The sequence below is a fragment of the Emys orbicularis genome, chromosome 5, assembly GCF_028017835.1.
Source record: "Emys orbicularis isolate rEmyOrb1 chromosome 5, rEmyOrb1.hap1, whole genome shotgun sequence".
In the NCBI taxonomy this organism is placed as follows: Eukaryota; Metazoa; Chordata; order Testudines; family Emydidae; genus Emys; species Emys orbicularis.
In genome coordinates this window covers 114,418,606-114,446,013 of record NC_088687.1, presented here as the reverse complement: position 1 = coordinate 114,446,013, position 27,408 = coordinate 114,418,606, and the positions used below count along the sequence as shown (strand labels likewise).

The following is a 27,408-nucleotide window of genomic DNA, read 5'->3' as shown; positions in this document are numbered from 1 at the left end:
TCAGGAACAGAATGCAATTGGAGGGATAGCAACAGCAGGAGAGGAGAGGTAAGCAGCACTGCGCCAGCGGGTCCTAAAACAAGGAAGGAAGGGGAGAGAGAAGAAAAGAAGGAAGAAAAGACAAATAAAAGAAAAAAAAAATCACTCAGAACTCAAAACTGGAGTAATAAAAGCAATCTGGGATTGAAAAATTATCCCTAAATTATGTGATTATTCAAAACTTTTACTGCATAATTTAATGTGAAAGACATGCTTCTATTACCTTTCTTTCGAAAGAGTGCATTTAGGTAATTTTCTGCTTGGCATTCAATCTTATCAGTGTTGGACTGGCCCTGAGATGACAGTTCCTCTGTTGGTGTTGACTGTGAAGAACCAATAATTGTGGTACGATCCTAGAAAATGTAAGATGGCAACAGATCTCAATAACAATTATAGCTTGTTTCTAGAACCCAGGACATGAATGAATAGCATAAATAAAAAAGATTTCTGCCAACTTAACATTCCTCCCTACGCCCCAGCCAAAACAAACAGTGTGAATCCATATGGGAAATTTCATTCTCCAAGCTCTATTTTTAGACCCAATGTTTGAAAAAAATCAGTTTCAACAGTTTATATCACATTCATACTTACACTGACTGTTTCTTTGTGTAAGTTACAAAAGGAACATTTTTCATCCATTGACCAATCAGTCAGCTCTTCTGGCTCACAGTCTTAAAAGAAAAACAATTAAAATGTTTTATTTAAAGATGAGCAAATAGAGATTGTTTAAAAAGGAACAAAGTATGATCAATTACAAAGTTAAAATATCTAATCTAACATGTATTCATTAGTATGATTTAGTTGGTAGTATTCTACCCGCCAGATCAGAAGGCTTTGAGTTCAATTTCCCACATCAGGATAGTTGGCTCGCGATCAAAGCTGACAATGGAGTTTGGGGGTGTTATTCTTTAAAAGAAAGGTAAAACCCAGTGGCCACTTTGGCTGTCTCTTGTGGTTACCCAAGTCATATTTAAAGATCCTAGGACTCTTTTCAAAAGCAGCATATTAACTTGAGAGCCCTGGTTAATATTCTTCCTTTCAATAACAAAAGATTTGAATGTTAAAGCAACTTGTAAGCTACTAATAAGGGCACAGTGACTTTGCCATTTAGCCATGCAGTTGTACTACTACTGTGCAGTAACTAATGTTGTACTGATAAGGTATATAAATCTACATTCTACTGTAGCACTGGATTAATACATAAAACTTCCTAAATACAATATACAGAATATCAATACAGTAATTGAACAATCTCATCTTTTTTTCAATGAATATATACAATATATAACCATTCTCTTCCTTCTTTGGTCAAAAACCAAAATAGAGCTGCCACATGCCAAAGTCTTGATTTTGCTCTGCTAAATAATTTAGGAAGATTAAGAAAAACAACACAACAAACAGTTGTATTAGTTTTTTCATGTAAACATAATACTTGTGAAAAGCTGCCAGACTGACAAATCCAGAGACTATCAACAGACCAGATACAGCACTGTCAGCACTTGTGTAAACTTGAATGAAGCTCAGTAGCAGAAAACAGTAGTACCAAGAAGCTGAAAATGAAGCTATATGTGAAACAAACATTCTTGCTGAATGGCAATGTGAGAAATAAAATATATATAAAAAGGGGCAAAAATCAAATGATTTGATTGGCTGGTAAGAATTCTGAACCTTAATGAATATATCAAAATGGAACATTTAATAACAAACATAACATTTTGCTGTGGGAATTGTGTTATATTAATTCATGCCTAGCTGAATTTAGAGCATGATATTGACACATTCGGTATGAATTAATATCACACAATTCAATGTCTTATCATATAATTAGATTCATATATCCATTCTTATTGCTCCACTCCAGATTCAATCTCAGGTATTAAGGCCTTGTCTACTCTAGGAAAAAGAATTGTTATTGCCAATGACTGTCGGCAATCAATTTAGCTGGATCTGTAGTTGAAACTCTTACACTTTAAAAACAAGTATCGGGGGTAGCCGTGTTAGTCTGTATCTACAAAAACAACAAGGAGTCTGGTGGCACCTTAAAGACTAACAGATTTATTTGGGCATAAGCTTTCGTGGGTAAAAACCTCACTTCTTCAGATGCATAGAGTGAAAGTTACAGATGCAGGCATTATATACTGACACACGGAGAGCAGGGAGTTACTTTGCAAGTGGAGACACAGGTTCTCCACTTGCGAAGTAACTCCCTGCTCTCCGTGTGTCAGTATATAATGCCTGCATCTGTAACTTTCACTCTATGCATCTGAAGAAGTGAGGTTTTTACCCACGAAAGCTTATGCCCAAATAAATCTGTTAGTCTTTAAGGTGCCACCAGACTCCTTGTTGACTTTAAAGACAGAGGTTCTCAAACTGGGGGTCGTGACCCCTTAAGAGGGTCGTGAGATTATTACATGGGGGGGTCACGAGCTGTCAGCCTCCACCCCAAACCCCACTTTGCCCCCAGCATTTATAATGGTATTAAATATATTAAAAAGCGTTTCTAATTTATAAGGGGGGGTCACACTCAGAGGCTTGCTGTGTGAAAGGGGTCACCAGTACAAAAGTTTGAGAACCACTGCTTTAAGAGCAAAGAGGAACATACTGTTTGGGATATAATTTCCAAAACTGTAATTAAAAACTGTTATCTGAGTGAGTTGCTGAAACAGTACTGAATACAGTTTGGCCTTGCCTACAATCTGAACTAAAGAGTTTTCAATATTGGTTCAATTAAACTGACTGCTGACAATCAGTGCTAGTAACAGTTGGATTTAATAGCGTAGACAAGGCCAGACAGATTTTCTGCAGAAAAGTCTAAATCCTCAGATGATACCTTGCGGTTCTAACACAACATTATGCATACTGGAGACATGCCTGGTATCCATGACAAATACAAGTCAGATGCCACCCCATATTCCAAGTGCATGGCTTTTAAACGTCAACGTGGCAAGGGAATTCTGCCACCTTCCACTGAAGTGAAGGGGTTCATTTAACTCCTTCAGTATCAAACAATTTCTAATGAGGATTATTATATTTCAGATAACTATACTAGTTTCTGAAATCTATACATAAATTCATGTAACTAATTCTTCACAAGTGTGTTAGAATTCTATCCATTTAACAAAGACAGGCTTTGGAAGAAAAAAAGGGAGGAAATAAATGCATTCCAGAGCAGAGAATCTCCTCACAGAGTATGTCCTACATACAGCGGCGTCTCATTTAAGCCAGGAGATCGTTAGCTAGAGTCACTTTAGGACTATTTAGGGTTTCACAAGTTAAAATGAATACCGTAAAACTTCACCTGGAAGTCTGTGGTGGCTAGTGCAAATTATGGAACACAGGTTTAATGTGTAATTTCCTATGGGAAATACTATTTAATTAACAAAGAAGATAGGTTATTGAATTAAATATCAACATGACTAATGCAACCAGCATTACTTGTATTTTTTTAAATTTAGTTCTGTTTGTTTTATTCTGCCCTACAGTACTAATATTCAAGAGAATTTTATACTGGGATTGTACTATATATTTTGTATTTATAGTATAAAAGTTATCCGGGGGAGGAGGGAGGAGGTGACAACAAATTGGAAGTTTTGACAGCTGAAGCTTTTGGCAGCCAGGAAGGAACAGAAGGTGGTGAGACTTGGGATAAGCATATTAGCTGAATATTTCTGTTGGGTGACTTTAACAGTTCATAACTTTTAGAGCTACTGTTTCAGGCTGTCTGCAGAATCTGGAAGACCTCTCTTTAGAATCAGCTCATGTTTTTAAAGCTTACTCTGAAATCATAAAAGAGGTTTGTTTTTGTTTGTTTTACATGAAAGCTTGGATTCTAGAGCTCAGTTTTGTGGCAGGGGTTGAATTTTGTGAGAAATTCCTCTATCTTGGAATCACAGAACATAGTGGGTCCTACTATACATAAGGCTAATTGGAGATTGTTCCTGGACTAGAATAATAGAAATGTCGGACTCAAAAGGGACATTGAAAGGTCATCTAATACAGCCTCCTGTACTGAGGCAGGACTAATTACTATCTAGACCAACCCTGACATATGTTTGTCTAACCTGTTCTTAAAAACCTCCAATGAGGGAGATTCCACAATTACTTTGCTCAAGTGCTTAACTACCCTTACAGTTAGAAAGTTTTTCCTAATGTCTAATCTAAATCTCCATTGCAGCAATTTAAGACCATTACTTCTTGTCCTGTTCTAAGTGGCTAAGGAGAACAATTTATCACCCTTTCCTTTATAACAACCTTTTACATACATTAAGACTGTTATGTCCCTTCTCAGTTTTCTCTTCTCCAGACTAAACAAATCCATTTTTTCTATCTTTCCTCATACATCATGTTATCTAGACCTTTAATAATTATTGTTGCTCTCCTCTGGATTTTCTCTACACCTTTCCTGAAGCGTAGTGCCCAGAATTGGACACAATAACTCGAGTTGAGGCCTTATCAGTGCTGAGTGGAAAAAATGGTTGCTAACGTTTCTGTAACTGTTGTTCTTCGAGATGTGTTGCTCATGTCCATTCCACGTTAGGAGTGCAAGTGCTGCATGCACTGTTGCTGGAGATTTTTCCTTCAGTGGTATCTGTCAGGCTGGCTCTAGCACCCTCTTGTGCTCCGCACTTATGCACTGTTATAAGGGGCACTGCCGGCTCTGCAACCGCCTCAGTTCCTTCTTGCCAGCTAACTCGGACAGCAGGGCAGGAGGGTGGGTCATGGAATGGACAAGAGCAACACATCATCTCGAAGAACAATAGTTACAGATAGGTCAGAAACCGTTTTTTCTTCTTGGAGTGCTTGCATATCCATTTCATGTTAGGTGACTCACAAGAGGTACCAAAGGAGGTGGGCTTGGCGTTTATAGACATGCAGATTGCAACACTGCTCTCCCGAACCTGGCATGATCACAAGCCTGCTAGACGATGGCGTAGTGGGAGGAGAAGGTATGCATTGACAACCAGATTGCAGCCCTGGAGATGTCTTGGGTCAGGACCTGGGCCAGAAGCGTGGCTGACGAGGCCTGAATTGTCACCAAATGAGCCGTCATGATAGCAGGAGTGGGGATGCCCGTCTGCTTGTAGTATGTCTGCATACGGGAGGTTATCCAGGATGAGATTCTCTGGGCTGAGACTGGCAGGCCTTTTATCCTGTTATCGCCATGAAGAGTTGTGTAGATCTACAAAACAGCTTGATTCTCTCGATATAGAAGGTTAGGGCACATCTAACATTCAACGAGTGAAGGCGCTGCTCTTCTGAATTCTTGTGCTGTTTCAGGAAGAAAACTGGTAGGAAAAGGGCCTGGTTACCATGGAAGTGCGAGATCACCTTTGGAATGAAGGCTGGATGGGGAGCAGTTGAAACTTGTCCTTAAAAAACACTGTGTGTGGTGGTTCTGATGTGAAGGCCCTGATTTCCGAGACCCTTGTGGCCAAGGTAATCACAACCAGGAAGGCGACCTTCCAGGAAAAAAAACAGCAGAGGGCATGATGCCAGTGACTCAAAGGGAGGGCCCACAAGTTTCGACAGGTTTAAGTCCCATGGTGGAATCATCTTGTGAATTTGAGGGTAAAGCCTTTTTAGCCCTTTCAGGAAGCGGATTGACGTCTTGTGCGAGAAGACTGACCTGCTGCTCACTGGAGGGTGGAAGGCTGAGATCGCTGCTAGGTGTACCTTGATAGATGTGAGGGCCAGGCCTAGTTATTTCAGATGGAGCAGGTATTCCAGCACAGATTAGAGGGAAGACCAAAATTAGAAACATTTCCACTTAGCCAGATAAGTAGCCGTAGTAGACGGCTTCCTACTATCTATCAAGACCTGGAGTACTTGCTCTGAACAGGCTTGCTTCTGAGTTCAACCATGCTGCTTCCATGTGATCAGGTGAAGGGCCCCAAGGTTTGTGTGGAGTAAACGGCTGTGATCTTGTGAGATCAGGTCTGGGCAGAGGGAGGGTGGCAGCGGGGCGCTTCTGACAAGTCTAGTAGCATGCCAAACCAGTGTTGGCATGGTCATGCTGGACCTACAAAAATTAATACTCCCCTTGTTCCACTTGACTTTCAGAAGGACCTTGTGCATCGGAGGAAATGCACAGAATAGGAGCTCTGTCCATGGAAGCAGGAAGGCATCTGAAAGGGAGCCCAGGCTGTGACAGAGCAGTGAGCAAAACTGTTCGCATTTCCTGTTCTGCCTGGCTGTGAACAAGTATACCAGGGGAGATCCCCACCTCTGGAAGATGAATCTGGTGACCTCTGGGTGAAGGGACCACTCATGGTGAGAGGAGAAAGATGTGCTGAGGCTATCTGCTGTAGAATCCAGGGCTCCCGGAAATTGGGTAGCCTCGAGATGAACGGAGTGCTTCACACAAAAGTCCCACAGATGGACATCCTCCTGGCACAGGGTGGAGAAGTGCGCTCCTCCCTGTTTGTTGATGTAAAACATGGCTAAAATGTTGTCTCTAAGAACTCGTACTACTTTTCCTGTGATCTGGGGAAGGAACACTTGGCAAACTAAGCAGACTGCTCTGAGCTCTGATGTGTGTGTGTGTGTGTGTGTGTGTAGGGAGAACTCTTCCTGGGACCGCAGGCCCTGTGTCCTGAGGTGTTCAAGGTGAGCTCCCCAACCTAGATTGGAAACTAGGGATACTGAAGGCTGGGGGAGGGTGTGACAAAGGGAATGCCTGCACTAATTGACTATGGTTCCTTCCACCAGTTGAGAGAGGTGAGGACCAGAGAGGGAACTGTAAGCACCAAATCTAAGTGGTGTCTCTTCGGTGAGTACATGGAGGCCAAACACATCTGCAGGGGTCTGAGGTACAGCCTTGCATGTCATATCAAGTAAGTGCATGCAGCCATGTGCCCCAAAAGAGGAGGCAAAACCATGACAGGGTGGGCCTTAACCCTGGATATCAGATGTGACATTGTCTGGCATCGAGCCTCTGGAATATAGGCTCTGGCCTGGGTTAAGTCTAGGATTGCCCAGATAAACTCTATTATCTATTTTGGAACAAGAGTAGACTTTTGATCATTTATCAACAGGCCCAGTGTTCAATAGGTCATTTGGAGCAGGTTGATTCTGTTCTTTACTTGAGCCTCTCAGCAGCACTCGATCAGCCAGTTGTTGAGGTATGGGTAGACTTGGACACCTTGCCTTCTGAGGAAGACCGCTAGCACCACCATGCATTCCGTAAACACTGAAGGGGCTGCAGACAGACCAAAAGGGAGGACAGTGAATTTCTAATGGGTCTGGCTTATAATAAACCTGAGGAACCTTCTGTGGCCTCGGAAGATGAAAATGTGGAAACAGGCATCCTTCAGGTCAAGGGCGGCATACCAGTTCCCTGGATCTAGGGAGGGAATGATGGAGACCAGGAAGACCATGCAGAACCTCAGTTTCTTGAGATAACTGTTGAGGCAGTGCAGGTCCAGGCTGGGTCAAAGACCCTCCTTGCCCTTCAGGATTAGGAAATATTGGGAGTACAACCCCTTCCCTCTCAAGTTTTGAGGCAACTCCTCCAGAGCTCCCACCTATAGGAGGGCTTGTACTTCATGAGAAGGGGCCCTGAAATGGGATGGGAGGAAGGAGTGGAAGAAAAAACTGAAGGGTTTAACCATCTACCACCGTACTCAGCACCCAGTGGTCCGAGGTGACAAAGGACCAAACTGGGGTGAAGTGGGAGAGTCGGTCAAAAAAACAAAAAGGAGGCACTATCTGATGCAGAAACTGATATAGTGCCGTTGGGCGCACCTTCAAAAGTTCTGTTTGGGGCCTCCCGAGTATCTGAGGCACCCCGGTAGTGAGGCTGAGGTGAACAGGGTTGGTTGCCAACGTTTATAACCCCAGCTCCTTTTCTTGAGCAGGTCCTGTCTCTGTGGTGGTGCCAAGAAGTGGGCCAGTTGCTGGAGCCTGAAATGCTTCCTCGAAGGAACTGGAGAATAGAAGCCCAGTGATCTGAGGGTAGACCTGGAGTCCTTCAGACCATGGAACTTTGCGTGTCCGTTTCCTCTGAGAAAAGAGAGGTATCTTCTAATGGGAGGTCTTGGATAGACTGTTAAACCTCCAGTGGGGGTCCCGAAGACTGAAGCCATTAGCTTCGCCTCATGACAACTGAGGAAGCCATCGTTCTGTCTGCCATGTCCAGGGCTGCCTGGAGTGAAGCTCTGGCTATGTTGTTTCCTTCCTCTAATAGGGCAGAAAAAACTCTTGCCTGGAGTCCTGAGGCAGCAAGTCTTTAAATTTCTCCAGAGATTCCCAAATGTTGTAATCGTACCGCCCAAGCAGGATTTGTTGGTTAGAAATACAAAGCTGGAACCCTCCACTCAAATACATTTTTCTGCCAAACAGGTCTAGCCTCTTTAAGTCCTTCTAATTGGGGATAGTGCTTGACTGGTCTTGTCTGTCCCTCTCATTGGCCACTGTCATCACTAACCTGAAGGCGGGTGAGAACGTAAGTATTCGTACCTCATGGCCGGCACATAGTATTTTTTCTCTGTCCTCTGAAGCGGGAGGGAGAAAAGATAGGGTCTGCCAAAGGGATTTGACTGGACTCATAACAGCCTCGTTGATGGGTAGGCCACTTTAGATGGGGCTGCTGCAGTCAAAATATCAATGAGGCTATTATCCTCGTTAGAAGTTCCTCATGGGCTCTAAACTCATCTTGTGACAGTGAGCCACTCAGCCCCGAGATTTCCTCCTCCCCCCCAGGTGAAGCAGAGGCCTGGGCCAGGTGGGGGCTTCCTCCTGTTCTTCTGCTCTCGTTATGTCCCCTGGACCCACATCTTCTGTGTTAGTACTGGTCTTGGTACCACAGTCTGGGTTGGGTGCTGAATGGTCGTCAGTTCTCCCCTGCTACCCCACCCAAGATGACTGCTGGAAACATTGTCCATTATAGGTGAAACCGCGTTATATTGAACTTGCTTTGATCTGCCGGAGTGTGCAGCCCTGCCCCCCCGGCCACTGCTTTACCGTGTTATATCCGAATTCGTGTTATATTTGGTCACGTTATATCAGGGTAGGGGTGTACATTTATTTCTGTTTTATAATATAACCCAGTTTATGTGATTTCAAACTGAGGTAGCGAGAAGTTGTGCATACCCTCCTCCACATTGAGGGAAGAGGCACATTTAATGGGTTTGTACTCCAAGGGGAGTGGACATCTGGGTGCTGTGGCAAGCCCCGTCAGCCGAGCCTTCTCAGAGCGGATCTCTGTCTCTCTGCAGCTGGCTGTGGCCTTGCCTGTGTGCTTGGCTTGAAAAGGTGGGGGAGCCTGGCTCAGCAAGACAGGTTAAAAGGGACCAATGCTGGCAGAACAAGTAGACTTAGTGGTATCTCTGCATATCAGGTGGCTTCCTAAGGGGTCCAACCCGTCACAGGGTGACCACATCTGCATGCAATATTTAAGACAGGCCTGCACAACACGCGGCCCGCGGGCGCCCACTGTGCGGCCCGCGGGCAAGCGGTGGGGGGCGGTTTCCGGGTTCACCCCCTGCCCGGGGGGCCCGACCTCACAGCCCCGCGTGCCGCGCTCTGACTGCCCTGACAGTCAGAAGCGCGGCTGCCGGGTTCGCCCCCTGCCGGCGGGGGGGGGAGGGGGGGGGCGACCTCAGCCCCGCGCGCCGCGCTCTGACTGTCAGAGCGCGGCGCGCGGGGCTGAGGTCGCCCCCCCCTCCCCCCCCGCCGGCAGGGGGCGAACCCGGCAGCCGCGCTTCTGACTGTCAGGGCAGTCAGAGCGCGGAGCGCGGCGCGCGGGGCTGTGAGGTCGGGCCCCCCGGGCAGGGGGTGAACTCGGAAACTGCCCCCCACCGCGGGCTGTGAGGTCGCCCCTCCCCGCACACGCGTCGCCATCTCCCGCGCCTCCTGCCTGGCGTCCAGCGTCACTTCCGGGGCTGCTGAGGCGGGAAGCGCTGGCTGGGCACGAGGCAGACCTGGTAAGTCCGAGCGAGGGGGGGAGGCATCCGGCCTGGGCTCTAGCCGCAGCTCACGGGGGCTGGGGTCAGGGGGATGTCCGGGTCAGGGGGATGTCCAGCTCAGAGGGGCTGGGCTCAGAGCTAGGGGTCAGGGCTGGGGGGGATGGGGTCGGGGAGGGTGTCTGGCTCAGAGGGGCTGTGCTCGGAGCTGGGGGTCAGGACTGCTGGGGGATGGGGTCGGGGGGTGCTTAGCTCAGAGGGGCTGGGCTCGGAGCTAGGGGTCAGGGCTGTGGGGAGATGGGGTCGGGGGGGTGTCTGGCTCAGAGGGGCTGTGCTCGGAGCTGGAGGTCAGGGCTGCTGGGGGATGGGGTCGGGGGGGTGCTTAGCTCAGAGGGGCTGGGCTCGGAGGTAGGGGTCAGGGCCGGGGGGGGCTCAGAGGGGCTGTGCTCGGAGCTGGGGGTCAGGGCTGCTGGGGGATGGGGTCGGGGGCTGCTCAGCTCACAGGGGCTGTGCTCGGAGCTGGGGGTCAGGGCTGGGGGGGGATGCCCAGCTCAGAGAGCCTTACCATGCTGCTAACCCCCGCCTCCCCCGTCTCCCAGAGCCTCAGCGCGCCGCGTCCAGGAGCGGCCCTGGACAGCGCTGCAGCGGCCTGGCTCCAGCGGGACGTGAGCTCCCGCTGCTCGGCTGCAGCTCGCAGCCCCGCCCTCCTACCACACGGCTCTGAGCGGGAGGAGCTCAGGCCTCTCTGGAGCAGCGCCGCTGCAGCGCTGTCCAGGGCTGCTCCTGGACGCGGCGCTAGGATGACCAGACGTCCCGATTTTATCGGGACTGTCCTGATATTTGCTTGTTTGTCCCGCGTCCTGAACGATGTTCGGTCGGGACACTGGACAAACAAACAATTTTGCCCTCTGCTCCGGCGCACAGGCGGAGCCCGGAGGGGCTCTCACCCCCCCCGCCCCACTCCGCCTCCTCCTTCCCCCATTGGATCCCTCCCCAAATCCCTGCCCCCAGCCCCGCCCCCTCACTGCCCCATTGGATCCGGAGCCGGGCCTGGGGAGGAGATGCCCCTGTGCAGCAGCCTGAGCACACGGGCCATGGCCGGCCGGGGCCGGGAGCGCTGCAGTGCAGCGCGGCGGCTGCTCCAGCCCTGCAGCCCACGGGGCAGCACGGTGCGTCTGGGGGCAGCGCGGAGCGGGCAGGGCCCGGGTGGGCGGCGCGGCCCGGGGGTGTGGGCCACCCATCAGAGACACGCGGCGGAGAGGGGCTGCCGGGGTGAGACTTGTCCCAGGCGGGGCGGCCGGCGTACAGGGGCGAGGAGCTGGTCAGGGTCCCCCAAACCGATAAACTTCCCCGCCGCTGCCGGGGAGCCCCGCACCTCTCCCGCTCGGCTGCGCTCCAGCGGGCCGGGGGGCCAGAGGCTCCGCGGGGAAGGCAGCTAATGCCCCCGGACCCTCCAACGGCTGGATGAGCTAATTCCCAAGAAGACCAGCAGGAGGCGCCGCCGGGGTGAGTCCTGCTTGCTTACACGGGGGCTGGGCGGCACTGGGGGGGGGGAGATGGGGTTCGGCGGGGCTGGGTGGCGCGCGGGGGGGGGGGGGCGTTTCAGTACGGCCGGGGGGTTTCGGCCCTCGGCTATTTTCTTTGGAGTAATATGGCCCTCGCCGCTTTACGAGTTGTGCAGGCCTGATTTAAGACATAGGAGTACCACGGATTTATATAGAGGCAATATGATATTTTCTGTCTTATCCCTTTCTTAACAATTCCTTAATGTTAGCTTTTTTGACTGCTGCTGCACATTGAGCAGATGTTTTCAGAGAACTATCCACAATGACTCCAAGATCTCTTTCTTGAGTAGTAACAGCTAATTTGGACCCCCATCATTTTATATGTATAGTTGGGATTAAGTTTTCCAATGTGCATTACTTTGCATTTGTCAACATTGAATTTCATCTGCCATTTTGTTGCCCAGTCACCCAGTTTTGTGAGAGCCCTTTGGAACTCTTTGCAGTCTGCTTTGGACTTAACTATCTTGAGTAGTTTTGTATCATCTGCAAATTTTGCCACCTCACTGTTTACCCATTTTTCCAGATCATTTATGAATATGTTGAATAGTACTGGTCCCAGTATCAACCCCTGTGGGACACTACTATTTACCTCTCTCTATTCTGAAAACTGACCATTTATTTCTACCCTTCATTTCCTATCTTTTAACCAGTTACTGATCCATGAGAGGACCTTCCCTCTTATCTCATTCCCTCGTATTTGACAGAAAGACCAATTTGACTCTGGCAGATAGCGAGGGTCCCAGTGCTGGATAAGAGCTTGGAGCCCGATGTCCCCTTCTGCTCGTTGTGCTCATCGGAGGTTGTCCCATTGGGGTCAGCAGTACCAGGAGTGATTAGTAAGTCCCTGAATCCTGCAAAGGCCTTTGGGGTGGAAAGCACTGCAATCACTTCCTGGTGTTGGTGGGAGGTCCGGCACCAAACTCAATAGCCCCTGCAAACGGGGCACAGTTGACGGTGTCTCTAGGGAACCGGGGGATGGAGGAGTGGCTCAGCGCAGGTAGCAATCTGCTGCCCTCCCAATTTGTCCTTTCTCAGCACCAAGGAGCGTCATCTCTCAGACTGCTGCTTCTTATGTTTCTTCCTCAGCACTGGAGACGGAGAAAGGTGCTGAGAAATGTGTGGTGCCAGACGGGTGCTTCATACCAAAGCCAAGGTGCTTGGTGCCAAATCCAATCAGCTTGGCTCCGACGCCAGTCTAAGTGCAGCTTCTATTAGGATAGCCCTCAGTCTAGCTTCCCTGTCTTTCTTCATACAAGGCTTAAGGTCTCGACAGATTTGACTGTGCTGTCGTATGGGAGCCTCTCCTAAACACGTCAGATAACTGAAGCGTGAGGACACTGACCAGAATAGACTTGCCATAGGAGGCACAAGGTTTGAAGCCTGGGAACTGGGGCAGGCCCCACTCAGGATTGAAGGGAGCCCCTCTAATGCTAAAAGAGGGGAACTAACTATCAACGCTAATAATATTTACTCTACTACTAAACTAAGACTCAAACTAAGCTAAAGAGAAAACCACTGAATAATGTCTTGCCAAAGCAAGAGTTGTTCCAGCAACTGTCACAGGTGGTAAGGAACTGAGAGGGTGCAGAGCCGGCAGTGCCCCTTATAGCACGGCACCAAAGGGTGCTAGAGCTGGCCCGATGGATACCACTAAGGGAAAAATCTCTGGCAACAGGGCACATGGTGTGTGCACACCTAACGTGAAATGGACATGAGCAAGTACTCGAACTACTTCTCGTGTCTTGCTTACAACACTCCTGCAAATACATCCCAGAATGATGTTTGCTTTTGGGGGGGGGGGCAACAGTATTACATTGATAACTCATATTTAGTTTGTGATTCACTATAAAACCAGATCCTTTTCTGCAGTAAGAAGACAAGAACAGCCATACTGGGTCAGAACAAAAGTCCATCTAGCCCAGTATCCTGGTTCCGACAGTGGCCAATGCCAGGTGCTCCAGAGGGAATGAACAGAACAGGTAATCATCAAGTGATCCATCCCGTTGTCCATTCCCAGCTTCTGGCAAACAGAGGCTAGGGCCACCATCCTTGCACATCCTGGCTAATAGCTATTGATGGACCTATCCTCCATGAACGGGAAATGGGAAATAACTGCCTAGTACTCCCAACTAGGTAGCCATTTCCCATTTTGTATTTGTGCAATCTATTATTCCTTCCTAAGTGTAGTACTTGGCATTTGTCCTTATTGAATTTAGTCGTATTTCATTCAGATCATTCCTCCAATTGGTCAAAATCATTTTGAATTCTAATACTGTCCTCCAAAGCGCCTACCACCTGTCCCAGCTTGGTGTTGTCTGCAAATTTTATAAGTGTACTCTCTATGCCATTATCCAAATAATTTATGAAGATATTGGATAGAACCAGAACCAGAACAAATCCTTGGAGGATCCCGCTCCATATGCTCTTTCACCCCAATTGTGAACCATTGATAACTACTCTAAGTATGGTTTTCCAGGCAGTTGTGCACCCTTCTTATAGTAGGATCATCTAGGCTATATTTCTCTAGTTTGTTTATAAGAAGTTCATGTGAGACCGTATCAAAAGCCTTACTAAAGTCGAGATATATCACATCACTGCTTCCCTCCAATCCACAAGGCTTGTTACCCTGCCAAAGAGGATATTAGAATACCACGTTTTGACATGATTACCACCAAAAAAAGGCAAGCTAGGAGGTAGTTTGTCAGCTGGATGTGATGACAGGTCTTTATGTGGCTTGTGACTGCCTACAAAATCAAAATTCAAATAGGGTACACCATGTAGAAACATGCCAAAGTGTTAAGAATACCGTTGGGGCCAAACAAAGTCACAATCAGAATAAAGTGTTTATCATCACACTCCGGTGACAGATCACCTCTGATCTTCCCTGACAAGGTGAATATTCTTTCTTTTTAAAAAACCTGAATATTTCTGATTGTGAGGTGAGCGCTTAAAACCTTTTGTATTTTGTTAAAAATGTAGTCCAAGTGCCCTGCCAGGGAGCTTTTTCCCTTTCCCCCCCTTTATGAATATAGGATGACTGGATGACAGATCCAAGAGAAAGGATTAGAGAGACAAGGTGGGTGAGGTAATATCTTTTATGGGATCAACTTCCAATAAGCCATATTATCCACTTTGTCTCTTTAATATCCTGGGACTGCATACACCAAGAGAAAGGATTATTTTTGTCTCCTTTGCCTTAGTGAGACTACACCAAACAGGCTCTTCTCAGCTGCAAAGAAGATCTTTGTGATTCTTCTAAAACTCTGTATGAAAGCATGAAGAATACAACCAAAGATACCTGTGGGCACCAATGCCAGAGATAACTATCTTCTATTCTGTATCACCAACATGAAAGGAGGTCTGGCCCCTCAAGTTTCGTTACCCAGGTTTATGCATTTAGTGTCTATGTTTTGGAAGAGAGCCCATTAAAGGCCTTTTTTCCACAGCTCAAAATGGCATTTTCCCATGAAAGACAGGCAATTTCCCTGTGCTAACTGCTAACTCAATGAATTGGTATACACAGTACTCCTGGGGAAATTCTGCATCACTGCATCTGTGCAGAATTCATGCCCCCCCCCCCCCCCCCCCAGATTTCTTTGCTTCATTGCAGAAAAATGACTTCTCATGGGGAAGCAAAGGGAAGCCACAAGAGTGGTCACATCCCCCTCCCTGGTAGCGCAGGCAGGTCTGTCACTCTTGCTCACTGTTGTGGCACTCTGTGTGTGTTGGGGCAGGGCTTCGGGATATTTCTGAGGAGGTAGTAGTGGGGCAGGCTCTGTCCTCTCAGGCAGAGCAGTATACTCCTTGGGGAATTCTGCACCACTGCGCAATGCAGAATTTTGCTGAAATTAACATGCACACAGAATTTCCTTTCCCCCAAAGTAGTGGGCTGCAGTGCTGCTAGCTGCCACTAGACCCGGCAGAGCCCAGCTCACACATAGAAGACACTGCTGGGAAATGGGAGAGGGAGCTAGAGGGTTCCTGGCAGCTGCAGTTCCCAGCATGCCCTGAGGGAAGGAGAGGGCGGCGCAGAGGAAACTCCAAGCATGCCTGGTACCAAGCATCAGGGGGCCGCTGCTGGGCTGGGGGTCGGGGTATCTGGGCTGGGGGGTCCTGTGGCTGGGCTCTGGGATGGAGGGGGTTTGGGTGTATTGGATGGGTAGGGGGGGACCATGGCTGGGCTCTGGGGGGGGGGGGGGGGGGGAGAGTGTCTGGTGGGAGGGAAGGGGGCAGAGAAACAGGAACTGGGTTGTCATAGGGGTTTCTTTAACTCTCTACTCCTGGGGGAATTTGTGTGTCTGTCTGTATTGTTACAGATAATACTTGCTGACAGGTATTTTGAAATAAATTACCAAAATGATTGAAACTGGCGTGATTATGTAGTGTTATTTTGAGAAATAAAATTTACATAATTTTAAAATATTCTCTGCAGAATTTTTATTTTTTTTGGCACAGAATGCCCCCAGGAGTAACACGGCATCTAAATACATCCCGGTGTCTCAAGTCATTGTCCCAGAAACTGTACTATAACTTTGATCAGCCTACCTTACTACAGAAAGGCAATTATATCCAGACTATGAGGATCAGAAAAACAGCTGGTGAGTTCCCCAAACAGAAAGTATTTTCTGTTAACCATCATTGAGATAGAAACGGCAGTATGAGGATGATGACACAGCTCTTTCACACAAGGAAGGTGGAATATTCACTGTCATGCTATCTAAGAGAAGAGTTTATTATAGGTGATGCTGGTAGCGTCTTAATGCCCGATTTCATCTCAACTCTGAATAATACATTGTCTTCCAGGCCAACAGGGTTTTAACTTGAGTGCAATACTCTGTGCATTTTTTTTTTTTTTTTTCAGGCATAGATTTTAAGTAGAAATGCATTTTTCCTCTTTGGATTTTCTCAGATTTCACAAACCATTCTGCATTAATATCAACATGAATTCTTTAATTCTTCCTTGAAATTCCCTATTTACTTGCAGCATCTGGCAGTTGACTTGTAAGTTTAAATCTGCCTAGAAGAACATATCCAAAATGAAGTGTTCCAATTATTTCTTTATTTGTTTTATGGTACACTAAAGTCAATGATATCAAGTATCAGGGGGTAGCCGTGTTAGTCTGTATCCACAAAGATATGGTGTGGTGTGTAGTTGCTGGTGAGAATTTGCTTCAGATTGGGGGGCTGTCTGTAAGCTGTGTCCCAAGGGTCTGTAAGAATGAGAGATTGTTTTCCAGGATAGGTTGTAGATCGTTGATAACACTAACCCAGGAACCAATCCCTGTAGCAAACCTTGTTGCCTACTCTGTCCCCATATCTACTCTAGCGATACCATCAGAGGACCCAACCACATCAGCTACACCATCAAGGGCTCATTCACCTGCATGTCTACTAATGTTATATATGCCATCATGTGCCAGCAATGCCCCTCTGCCACGTACACTGGCCAAACCGGACAGTCCCTATGTAAAAGAATAAATGGACACAAATCGGACATCAGGAATAGTAACATAAAAAGTCAGTAGAAGACCACTTCAATGTCCCTGGACATTCTATAACAGATTTAAAAGTAGCTATACAGTACTTGAACAAAAAAAACTTCAGAAAGACTTCAAAGAGAAACAGCAGAACTAAAATTCATTTGCAAATTTAACACAACTAATTTGGGTTTGAATATGGACTGGGAGTGGCTGGCTCATTACAAAAGCAGCTTTGCCTCTCCTGGAATTGACACCTCATCTATTATTGGGAGTGGACTACATCCACCCTGATCGAATTGGCCCTGTCAACACTGGTTCTCCACTTGTGAGGCACCTCCCTTCTCTTCATGTGTCATTATATAATGCCTGCATCTGTACTTTTCACTCCATGCATCTGAAGAAGTGAGGTTTTTTTACCCACGAAAGCTTATGCCCAAATAAATCTGTTAGTCTTTAAGGTGCCACCAGACTCCTTGTTGTTAAAGTCAATGATGATAGCATAAAAGGTTTCCAACCTTATCAAAATAAACTGTTTGAATTGCTTTTATGGCACAATCACCATTGACCGTGGGGTGTTGAAATATGAACAGAACATGATCGTGAAGACTTGCAGGAAAGCCTGGAATAGGAAATTTAAATCTTTATCCTCACAGCTATGTTTTGATGAACATAATGGCATCAAAACTATCTCACTCCCAGTTCAAAAGGCAGTGCCATTCAATTGCAAATGTGATCTTCATGAATCCAAAAACAGTGATTTTCTGTACTTTTTGAGATAAGCATGAAGATTTTCTGTCTTGCTACTAAACAGTTCTTAATGTTTACCTGTTACATTATGAAATGTATCGGTTTTCATTACATAGCCCATTCAACCGCTTGTTTAACACTTCTTTCAACTTTAGGCATGCCGAGTCAAATAAATGCATAAACACGCTTGCAGTATTAATCAGCAGTTTCCACATTTACAACAGTTAGAATGAGAAATAAGCTTGAAAATTTAATACTGAGATGACTAAAAAAAAAATAAAATAAGATGGACTAGCCAGCTTTCTATAGGACAACTAGTGGTTTCGCGGCTCACGTTTATGATTTTATGTAAACTAGGAGTATGGGTGGACAACTGTGTGTGTTGTGCTATTGGATTTCGTGTTCATCTGTGCAGGTGGCCAATGAGGGGTGTGTGCTGAGATGAGGGGCTCTGTGTGTTTGGGATTACTGTGTGTGTTGTTTGGATTGTTGTATGGATGATTGTACTTGGGGATATTGCATTGAGCTGTACAGGTGGCAAATCAACATTTGAAGAAGGGGAGGTTCCTTACCTGTAACTGGAGGTTCTTCAAGATGAGTGGTCCCAATCTGCATTCCATTGAGGGTTATATGCATGTGCTATGCACCTGGAGCTGGAGCTTTTGAAAGTAGTATCGTTTGGCAGTCTGCGAATGTGCCCTTATATGATGAGAATGTGGCGATAGTGGATAGCTGGTAAGAACACGTGAGAAAGGGCAACCCGGAGCATACTTGTAGCAGTTCTGGCCACCGCCAAAGTGAGGAGATAACTTTCACTGAGACGTCCATGGATTGGTATAGAACAGAATAGGTCCTTTGTAGCCATTGCTGTAGACAGCGAAGGTGTAAGCGGGCAAAAGGCATGATGTACGTGCACGCTGCCATGTGCCCAAGGAGACACATGGCAGGTCCTGGCCAAAACCAAAAGATTTAAGGTGTCTACGAATATTTGGTCCAGTAGGCTCTGAAATCGATCCCATAGCAGATAAGCTTATGTGGAGGCCATGTCGATGCAAGCATCTATGAATTCCAGGGACCAAGTAGGGTGAAAAAGTTGATTTTTTTGACACTGATACTCACTCCTAGAGGAGAGGAGTAGAAGAAGCTGGAATGTCAATGCTTGATCTTCCTCTTTGGACCGCGCTGCTAGCAGTCAGTCATCCAGGTAAGGGAAGACAAGGATTCCCTAACATCGGAGGTGAGCTGTTACCATGGAGAAAACCTTTGTGAAGACTCATGGAGTGGTTCTAAGTCCAAATGGGAGAACCCTGTATTGGAATTCAAGGTCCCACCTTGAACCTCAGGAATCTTCAGTGGGCCGGGATGTACGTCGATATGGAAGTAGGCATCTTGCATATCTAAGCCGTAAACCATATGCCTTTTTCTAGCAAGGGAATGATGGCCGCAAGCATGACCATATGGAATTCTGGCTTGCAAATCCAGAGGTTGAGGAGTTGGAAATCCAAAATTGGTCTCCATCACCCCTTCTTCTTGGGTACCAGGAAGTAGTTGGAATAGAACCCCCGTGTCCTGAAAGGCTGAAGAGAATGGGTCCACTGCTCCTCTCTGCAGGAGGGAGTCCACCTCTAGGGCAAGAATACGGTCATGAGAGTGATCTCTGAGGGATGGTTGGGGGAGAGCTGCGAAGGAGGCATTGTCATAAACACAGCCTCTCCAAGGCAAACGATGTCCAAGACCCACTTGACTGTTGTTATAGCTCTCCATGCTGGTTGAAAGAGTTTGGGGGGAGGGATAGCTCAGTGGTTTGAGCATTGGCCTGCTAAACCTAGGGTTGTGAGTTCAATCCTTGAGGGGGCCACTTAGGGATCTGGGGCAAGATCAGTACTTGATCCTGCTAGTGAAGGCAGGGGGCTGGACTCGATGACCTTTCAAGGTCCCTTCCAGTTCTAGGAGATAGGATATCTCCATTAATTTATTTAGATAACTCACAAAAAGAGGTGGATGGTAGGAACGTTGGTATATGGAATGGTTGACGGCTCTCTAGTCGCACTCAGAAATACCATTTTGAGTGTGTTGTGCATAGATCTGTGTTGCCAGAACAGGCGGACTGGTTCTGCGTACCGGAGGGCACTCTGAAGAGGCTCGTAGTCAGTAGAAATGTGGTGATCTATAGCTTTGGCGTGGTGGTAGGTGATAAAAATTTTTCATTGGTGCCGGTGTATAAATGCCCAAGAATCGTAAGGTGGCTCTAGAGTTTTTAGTGAGTGTAATGGATCATCAGTTTTCTTGTTCAAGAGTTGTGACTCGACAGGAAGGTCTTAGATTGTGTTCTGCACCTCTCTAGGGAAACCTGTGGAATGTAACCAGGATTCCCTCCTCATGACAATTCCCATTGCTAATACACGAGGACATGTCCGCTGAATCAACTGCAGCCTGAAGTATGGACCTGGCGACCAACTTGCCTTCCTGTAAAATTGCCTGGAAGCAATTACATCCTGCTGGGGCAACCTGTCTGCAAATTCTTTCATCCAGCCATAGGGAGAGGGATAGCTCAGTGGTTTGAGCATTGGCCTGCTAAACCCAGGCTTGTGAGCTCAATCCTTGAGGGGGCCATTTAGGGATCTGGGGCAAAAATCTGTCTGGGGATTGGTCCTGCTTTGAGCAGGGGGTTGGACTAGATGTCCTCCTGAGGTCCCTTCCAACCTTGATATTCTATGATTCTATTATTCTAAGTCATAGTTGACCATCAGTGCCAAGTAGTTAGAGATCCGGAACTGTAGTCCAGCCGAGAAGACCTTTCGACCCATAAGGTCCAGTCTCTTACCTTCCCTGTCTGCCGGGGTGGAGCATAGGTGGTGTTGTTTGCTCCACTCCAATGCAGCCTGTATCACCAAGAAGTTAGGTAGATGATGTGAAAATAGAAATTCTGACCTCTTGGGGGGGAGGGGGGGGGCAGGGGAGGGACATAGTATCTTTTCTCGGCCCCTTCAGAGTCAGTATGCATATGGCTAGGATATGCCACATGGTGCGTGCCAGTTGAAGAATGGCTTCATTGATCTGTAGAGCCACCCTTGTTGGTACCGATGCGTGCAGAATGTCTAGTAACTGATGCTGACTGTCCTGCACCTCTTCTAGTGGGATCCCAAGAGCAGTGGCTATCCTCCATAGCAGCTCTTGAAACGGTCGGTAGTCATCTGGTGGGGAGGAAGATGTCAATGACATGGCAGGGTCTGGAGACAACAACAGGAGTCTCTCCAGATCCACTGGTACCGTCAGAGCCGGGCTAATCGGTGCATTGTCTAAACCCATTTCTGAATGTCTATCGGACAAAGGTTGTGTGGGCGAAGTCGGGGAGTTCTTCCAAGACGAACAGGACTGCTCTGAAGGCGAATACTGAAGCTATGAGCTCCAATATGGCCAACCTGGTTGATCCTGCTGTTGTGGAGCCTGCGCCCAAGGAGCCGGGTACCACTTTTGCCTTACCTACAAAGTGGGGAACTGCGGGGTGCCGTCAGAACCCTTCAGTAGTCATGCTTCCAGAATGGGAGTGGCAGGCAGGCGAATGTTCGTATCCTCAGAATTGGAGGAATCTGAGACCTCCGCAAATGGCAGTGCTGATGGAGCCATCAGAACAGGGTGTGTCAGACTGTGGGAAGCAGATAAGCACAGCGAAGCACGCAGAGACCTCAGTCCCTCTAAGGAAACTAGCTTGTGGGGGCCAGGAACACTTCCGAGTCTCCCCAGAGTCAGTGGTATCTGGTTTGTTGATGGGAACAGAACAAGTAAAGGCATCAGTCTCCGAACAGACATTTCTTGGGATGCCAGCAGAGCTGAAGTAGGCAGAGCATAAGGGTCTGAGATCAGTATTAATGGATCTGGTGAGCGGTTCAGCCTTTTGTTGCTCTTGTGAGCCCTGGAACGAGTCGTTCCTCCGGGACTGGATTTTGTGGACAGTGCAATGTCTTTCTTGGACTTGGAGGAAGACTTACTGCCATGCTTCTGAGACTCATGGGTAGGCCATGGTACGGACTCCATAGCACTGGTATCAGCAGAGCCAGACGGATGTTGTACAGTAGGGGGAGCAATCTCAGGTTGCTCAGACCAATGTACGGTGGGGGTTCCCCGGCTAGGATCCGATTTCAGTCCCTTGTCAGCTTCCATTAAGTGCTTTTTGAGGCGAAGAACTCTGCTTTCCCACATATGGGCAGGAAAGAGAGGCAGATACCGCACCTGAACGTGACGTGGGGTTCCGCCAAACAGTACAAACAGCACTGGTGCTAGTCGCTGATGGAAAACAAGCAAAGGCAGGAAGCACAGATTTTGAATCCTAGTGTCTTCGGCATCATTCACTACCCAGGCCCAGGTAACGGGGGAGGGGAAAGACTGGTTGGCAGGAAAACAACCGAAGCGGCATCCCATGTCCTTAGCCCTATCAACTACTATGAAACTAGAAATTACCTATAAAGAACAATAAAATCCTAACTATGAATAAGGATTGAATCAATTTTTCTAAAATTTGTTGAAAATGCACACTAAAGACGAGATGGCAACAGAAGCTCCGAATCAGACCATGAGGTGGTGAGAAGGAACTGAGGACACTGGTGGTCCACCCCGCCTTTTATCGCCTCGGGTGAAACGAGGCAATACAAGGGTACACGTGTGGACTACTTTCAAAAGCTCCGGCTCTGGGCGAATGCACATAACCCTCAGTGGAATACAATAGAGACGATCACTCGAAGAAGAATGATGGATTACTTGGCCTAACTGCCACAATCTGTGCACTCTCCCTCACATCTCTGACTCGTTACAACCAATGAAACTGTTGCATGCAAAGTAGCTGAGACTAAGGGTGGCAATTAATTGAGTTGCATCTGATGTTGCAATGGTCTAGGACGGTTGGAATAGAGAGATACATGACTTACTGTTTTATTACATATAGATGTCAGACAATGCCTACCTTGCAGAACTTCCTAGGTTATCACAAATCAAGTCCCATGAAGTTTTCCACCCACAAAACATGTGCCCTCCCCCCCCCCCAATTAATCAATTACTCCATCCCAATCCACTTCCTATAGCATTGTTACTGTTTTCTAATAGGCACAGCAAGAAGCTTAATGTTCTCATCACTTCCCTTTTAACTTTTTAGAACAGTTGAAGTTTCCATTTGGTGGATGAAAGTAAAGCATAATATTTCTAGTATCACAAAGCTTTCAAGTGTTATGTTCTTGTAAATACTCCAGAATGACACAAAATAACCCCCCCCCCCAACCCCAAAACACACACCCATTGCTGCCTTCCTCAGAAAAATCCAAGATTTTTTATTTATTTGTTTTAAATACCTGACGGAGGAAAAAGTGTTTTCTCTACCACCATTTCTCCTCTATCTGCAAAAGAATATAGCAAAGCAAAAAAAGACAAATACCTGATACAGCATCAAGTGAACCAACTGATTTGTTTAGCAAAAGTTATGCTGCTGGAGTTTGGGGCCAAGAGGTTCTCTAATGAATTGGGAAAAAAGGGCAAGAAAAGCTTGTTAATTAAAATAAATAAAGATCCAGCAGGACCATGTAAAGAGTAATGAAGCTTTGGGACTACTGATATAGTCAGACACTGACATATTCAATAGTTGGTGAGTGAAGGAACATGAAAGTCTGAGGGATTCATTGATTCAAGAAGCCTCAAACTCCTCCAAGCGTCAGTGCCTTGATGTTACTCAAAAGAATGAATTTATGGAGTCTAAACAGAAAACTGACAATAGAAGAAAGAAGTGTTCTTGAAGCCATGTTGGTCCCAGAATACACTGCTCTACAGCCAAAATGCTTCTGAAATAAATGTAGTCAAACTTTACTAATTCTGGGTAACTGAGAACGAAAATGATGCTTAAAATTGTTGATTGGCTCTAGTTTTCAAGATATGCTATTGGGTCAGTATATATGACCCTTGACTTGGGAATGACGGAGGATAAAGTGAGTGTAGAGGGGTCCGGACTCACCCCTGCGGCGCCTCCTGCTGGTCGTCCAGGGAATTAGCTCCCCAGCCTCTGGAGCGCCCTCTGCAGGCCGGTGATCCGCCTTGTCCTCTGCACTGGCCCCCGTGTCCCTCCCAGGACCCCGGTGCCCCTTCCTCTGGGTGCTGCCCCCTGGCAATACCCACACACTAGGTCTCCCCTCCCAGGGGAACCCCCACCCACTATCCCCACCTTGCCTCAGCACTAGGCCACTGCCAGTCACCAACTAGCCCCCGCTCCCTGGGGCAGACTGCAGTATAGGCCACTCATCACTGGCAAGGGGGGTTTGGACCTGCTGCCTTGGCCTAGCCCTGGGCTGCCCTCTGCAACCCCCAGTACCCCTTGGCCTATTACCAGGCCGCAGCCTGGGGCTATCCAGGCTGGAGCTCCCCAGCTCCTCAGCCTTACCCCAGCCCTGCTCCACTACAGGTACCCTGTCTAGCTCCCTGCAGCCAGGCCCTTCTCTCTCTGAAGGCAGAGAGAGACTGCTGAGTGCCTGGCTCCCAGCCTCTTATATAGGGCCAGCTGGGGCCTGATTGGGGCGTGGCCCAGCTGTGGCTACTTCCCCAATCAGCCCAGTAGCTTTTCCCTTTGCCCCAGCCCTCTGCCAGGGCTGTTTTAAACCCTTCAGGCAGGAGCAGGGTAGCCACCCCGCTACAGTGAGTTATAAAGGGAAGGGATCTCAATTTAAACCAGAAATGACTAAAATACATCTTTGACTGGATCTATGAATAAATCTATGACTGGGTTTGGACAGTACTTGCTTTTTAGGCAAAACAATGAATGATGCAATCTGAAGCTGGTATTGCATCATACATGATATGAATTGCATCATGTTATTCCTAGAAGTCATGGATGATGCAATCATAACGAAGCTTACATCACTCTGCTGAACAAATTGCCCTATATCAGCTCTAGAAATCATACAGTGTCGTGCTCTCTTATTTGTCAGTGTTTGATTTTGCAAAGGGACACATTTCTGTTTAGCCAAAGTGAGCAGAGATGCCTCGTACTTGTGTGAACAGTGCAGATAACTTCTGCTATGTTTGTGGTGAAGTGACTTTTGCATCACAAAAGCGCAGTATAACCACTATGGTTAAGAAAGCCTATCACCTTTATTTTGGCTGCAAAATTGGAGATCAGGACAAGAGGTGGGCCCCACACATATGCTGCAACACTTGTGCAACAAATCTTCGCCAGTGGTTGAACAGGAAAAGGAAATCTATGCCTTTTGCAGTGCCAATGATTTGGAGAGAGCCAACAGATCATACCAGCAATTGTTACTTCTGCCTGGTGCCTCCAGTTGGGAAAGGTGTGTCAAAGAAGAAAAAGTGGACTGTGCATTATCCAAACATTCCATCAGCTATACGCCCAGTACCCCACAGAGAAGGACTGCCGGTTCCTGATGCACCAGAATCATTCTCACTTGAGTCAGACGAGGAAGAGGAAGAGGATGAAACTTCTGGTCCTGAACCATCAATGTCACAGGACCCACATTTTCTCCCATCCTCCTCCTCTGAACCACACCTCATAACACAAGGTGAACTGAATGACCTTGTCAGGGATTTGGAACTACCCAAGAGTAAGGCAGAGCTGTTGGGCTCCAGACTACAGCAGTGGAATCTCCTGGCAGGTGATGTTAGGGTTTCCATGTTCCGTGACCGTCAAAAGGATCTTGTCCCATTCTTCTTCATAGAAGGTGATCTTGTAGCCTGCAACAACATCCATGGTGTGATGGCAGCCCTCAACATGGTTCACGATCCAGATGAGTGGAGACTGTTCATTGATTCATCGAAGACGAGTCTTAAAGCTGTTTTACTGCATAATGGCAATGTTTTGCCATCAATTCCAGTTGGTCATGCAGTCCATATGAAGGAAACCTATGACAACATGAAACAACTTTTGAGGTGCATAAACTATGACCAACATCAGTGACAGCTCTGTGGCAATTTGAAGGTTGTTGCTCTCTTGCTTGGTCTGCAGACTGGATACACAAAGTACTGCTGTTTTCTCTGTGAATGGGATAGTCGTGCAAGAGATTCCCACTACATCAAGAAAGATTGGCCACTCCGACAGTCATTGGAGCCTGGGAGGAAAAGTGTTCAGCATCCACCACTTGTTGAATCAAAGAAGATTTTGTTACCACCCTTACACATCAAGCTGGGTCTGATGAAGAACTTTGTCAAGGCCATTGACAAAACACAAGCAGCTTTCAAGTACCTCCGTGGAAAATTTCCAAGGTTAAGTGAAGCTAAGATAAAGGAAGGTGTCTTTGTTGGTCCTCAGATTCGTGAACTTTTTCAAGATGATGCATTTGACCATGCACTGCGTGGCAAGGAAAAGACGGCATGGAAAGCCTTCCAGTTAGTGGCAATAAATTTTCTCGGAAACAACAAGGCAAACAACTACAGGTTGTTGGTGGAAAACCTCCTCAAGCCATACAAAAGCCTTGGTTGCAACATGTCACTAAAGATACATTTTTTGCACTCTCATCTAGATTTTTTCCCACCGAATTGCGGAACAGTGAGCGATGAGCATGGCGAGCGATTTCACCAGGACATTGCAACAATGGAGAAACGCTATCAGGGCAAATGGAGCCCATCAATGCTTGCAGACTATTGCTGGACAGTGACAAGAGATGCTCCATTTAATGAATACAAGAGACAAGCCAAGAAGCGCCGAGTAGACACTGAATAGGACTAAACTATGTACAGAATAGTTTTTTGCCTTTTGTTTCATAATAAATTTTATTTATATAACCCTTTTGCTGATTTTTAAAGTGTTACATAAACAGGACTGGTGAAATATTATCATGTAAAGCAACCAAACACATGAAAAGACCTAGGTTTACAATTTATGATTAAAACTCTACTATCTACACAATATACATAGACATAAAATGTAAAAACTTAAATATCTTAGAAACAGTAGCCAATCAGTTGTTTTAATTGTCATATTTGAATTCAGCACATCAAAATACATAATAAATAGCACATTTTATCTCTGAAGCAGACGACTTCTCAAAAATTGTAGACCAGTGATATCAGAGACAAGGTGGCTGAGGTAATATATTTTATTGGACCAACTACTGTTGGTGAGAGAGACAAGCTTTCGAGCTTACACAGACCTCTTCTTCAGGCCTGGGAAACTTACTCAGGTTATCATAGCAAAATACAAGATGGAAGGAGACTGTTTAAGTTGGTCCAATAAAAGATATTACCTCACCCATCTTGTCCCTCCTAATAATACAAAGACCTGAGACACCAATTCAGCAAGGTATTTAAGCATGAGTTTAATGAATTGAGCTGAATTGAGCCCCAGGTGAAGAGGCAAATATGATAAAATGCAATGTCATTCAAAGCTATGATGTGGAACTAGTCAGTTGTAACCAGGAGTTCCATTGCCAAAGGACAGTCAGAAAGACTCTGACCAGTGAAGCAATGGATGTGAACTGAGTACCTCAAGCAAGCATAAGATGACCGATAATGTGTTCATCTATGTAGAACTCAGAGTTAAAGTATCAGACGGGTAGCCGTGTTAGTCTGAATCTGTAAAAAGCAACAGAGGGTAAAGGGAGCTCTTGCCAAACCTCTTGGATGCCACTGTAATACCAATAAACAAATTAAAAAAAAATATAGTCGGAGGGCATCGCAGTCTGACTCCTTTCC

The 27,408-nt window shown here is 46.7% G+C and overlaps 1 protein-coding gene across 3 annotated transcripts in view; it reads right to left on the bottom strand.

Moving 5' to 3' along the window:
* LCORL (ligand dependent nuclear receptor corepressor like) overlaps nt 1-27,408 on the bottom strand; it is a 181,214-nt gene that overhangs the window by 93,088 nt on the left and 60,718 nt on the right. For all 3 annotated transcript variants that reach the window (XM_065405225.1, XM_065405224.1, XM_065405226.1), the window contains exons 3-4: nt 631-710; nt 263-392 (exon numbers count right to left, since the gene is read on the bottom strand). In XM_065405225.1, coding sequence (XP_065261297.1) covers nt 263-392; nt 631-710 — 210 coding nt within the window. The remainder of the gene's footprint in view (nt 1-262; nt 393-630; nt 711-27,408) is intronic.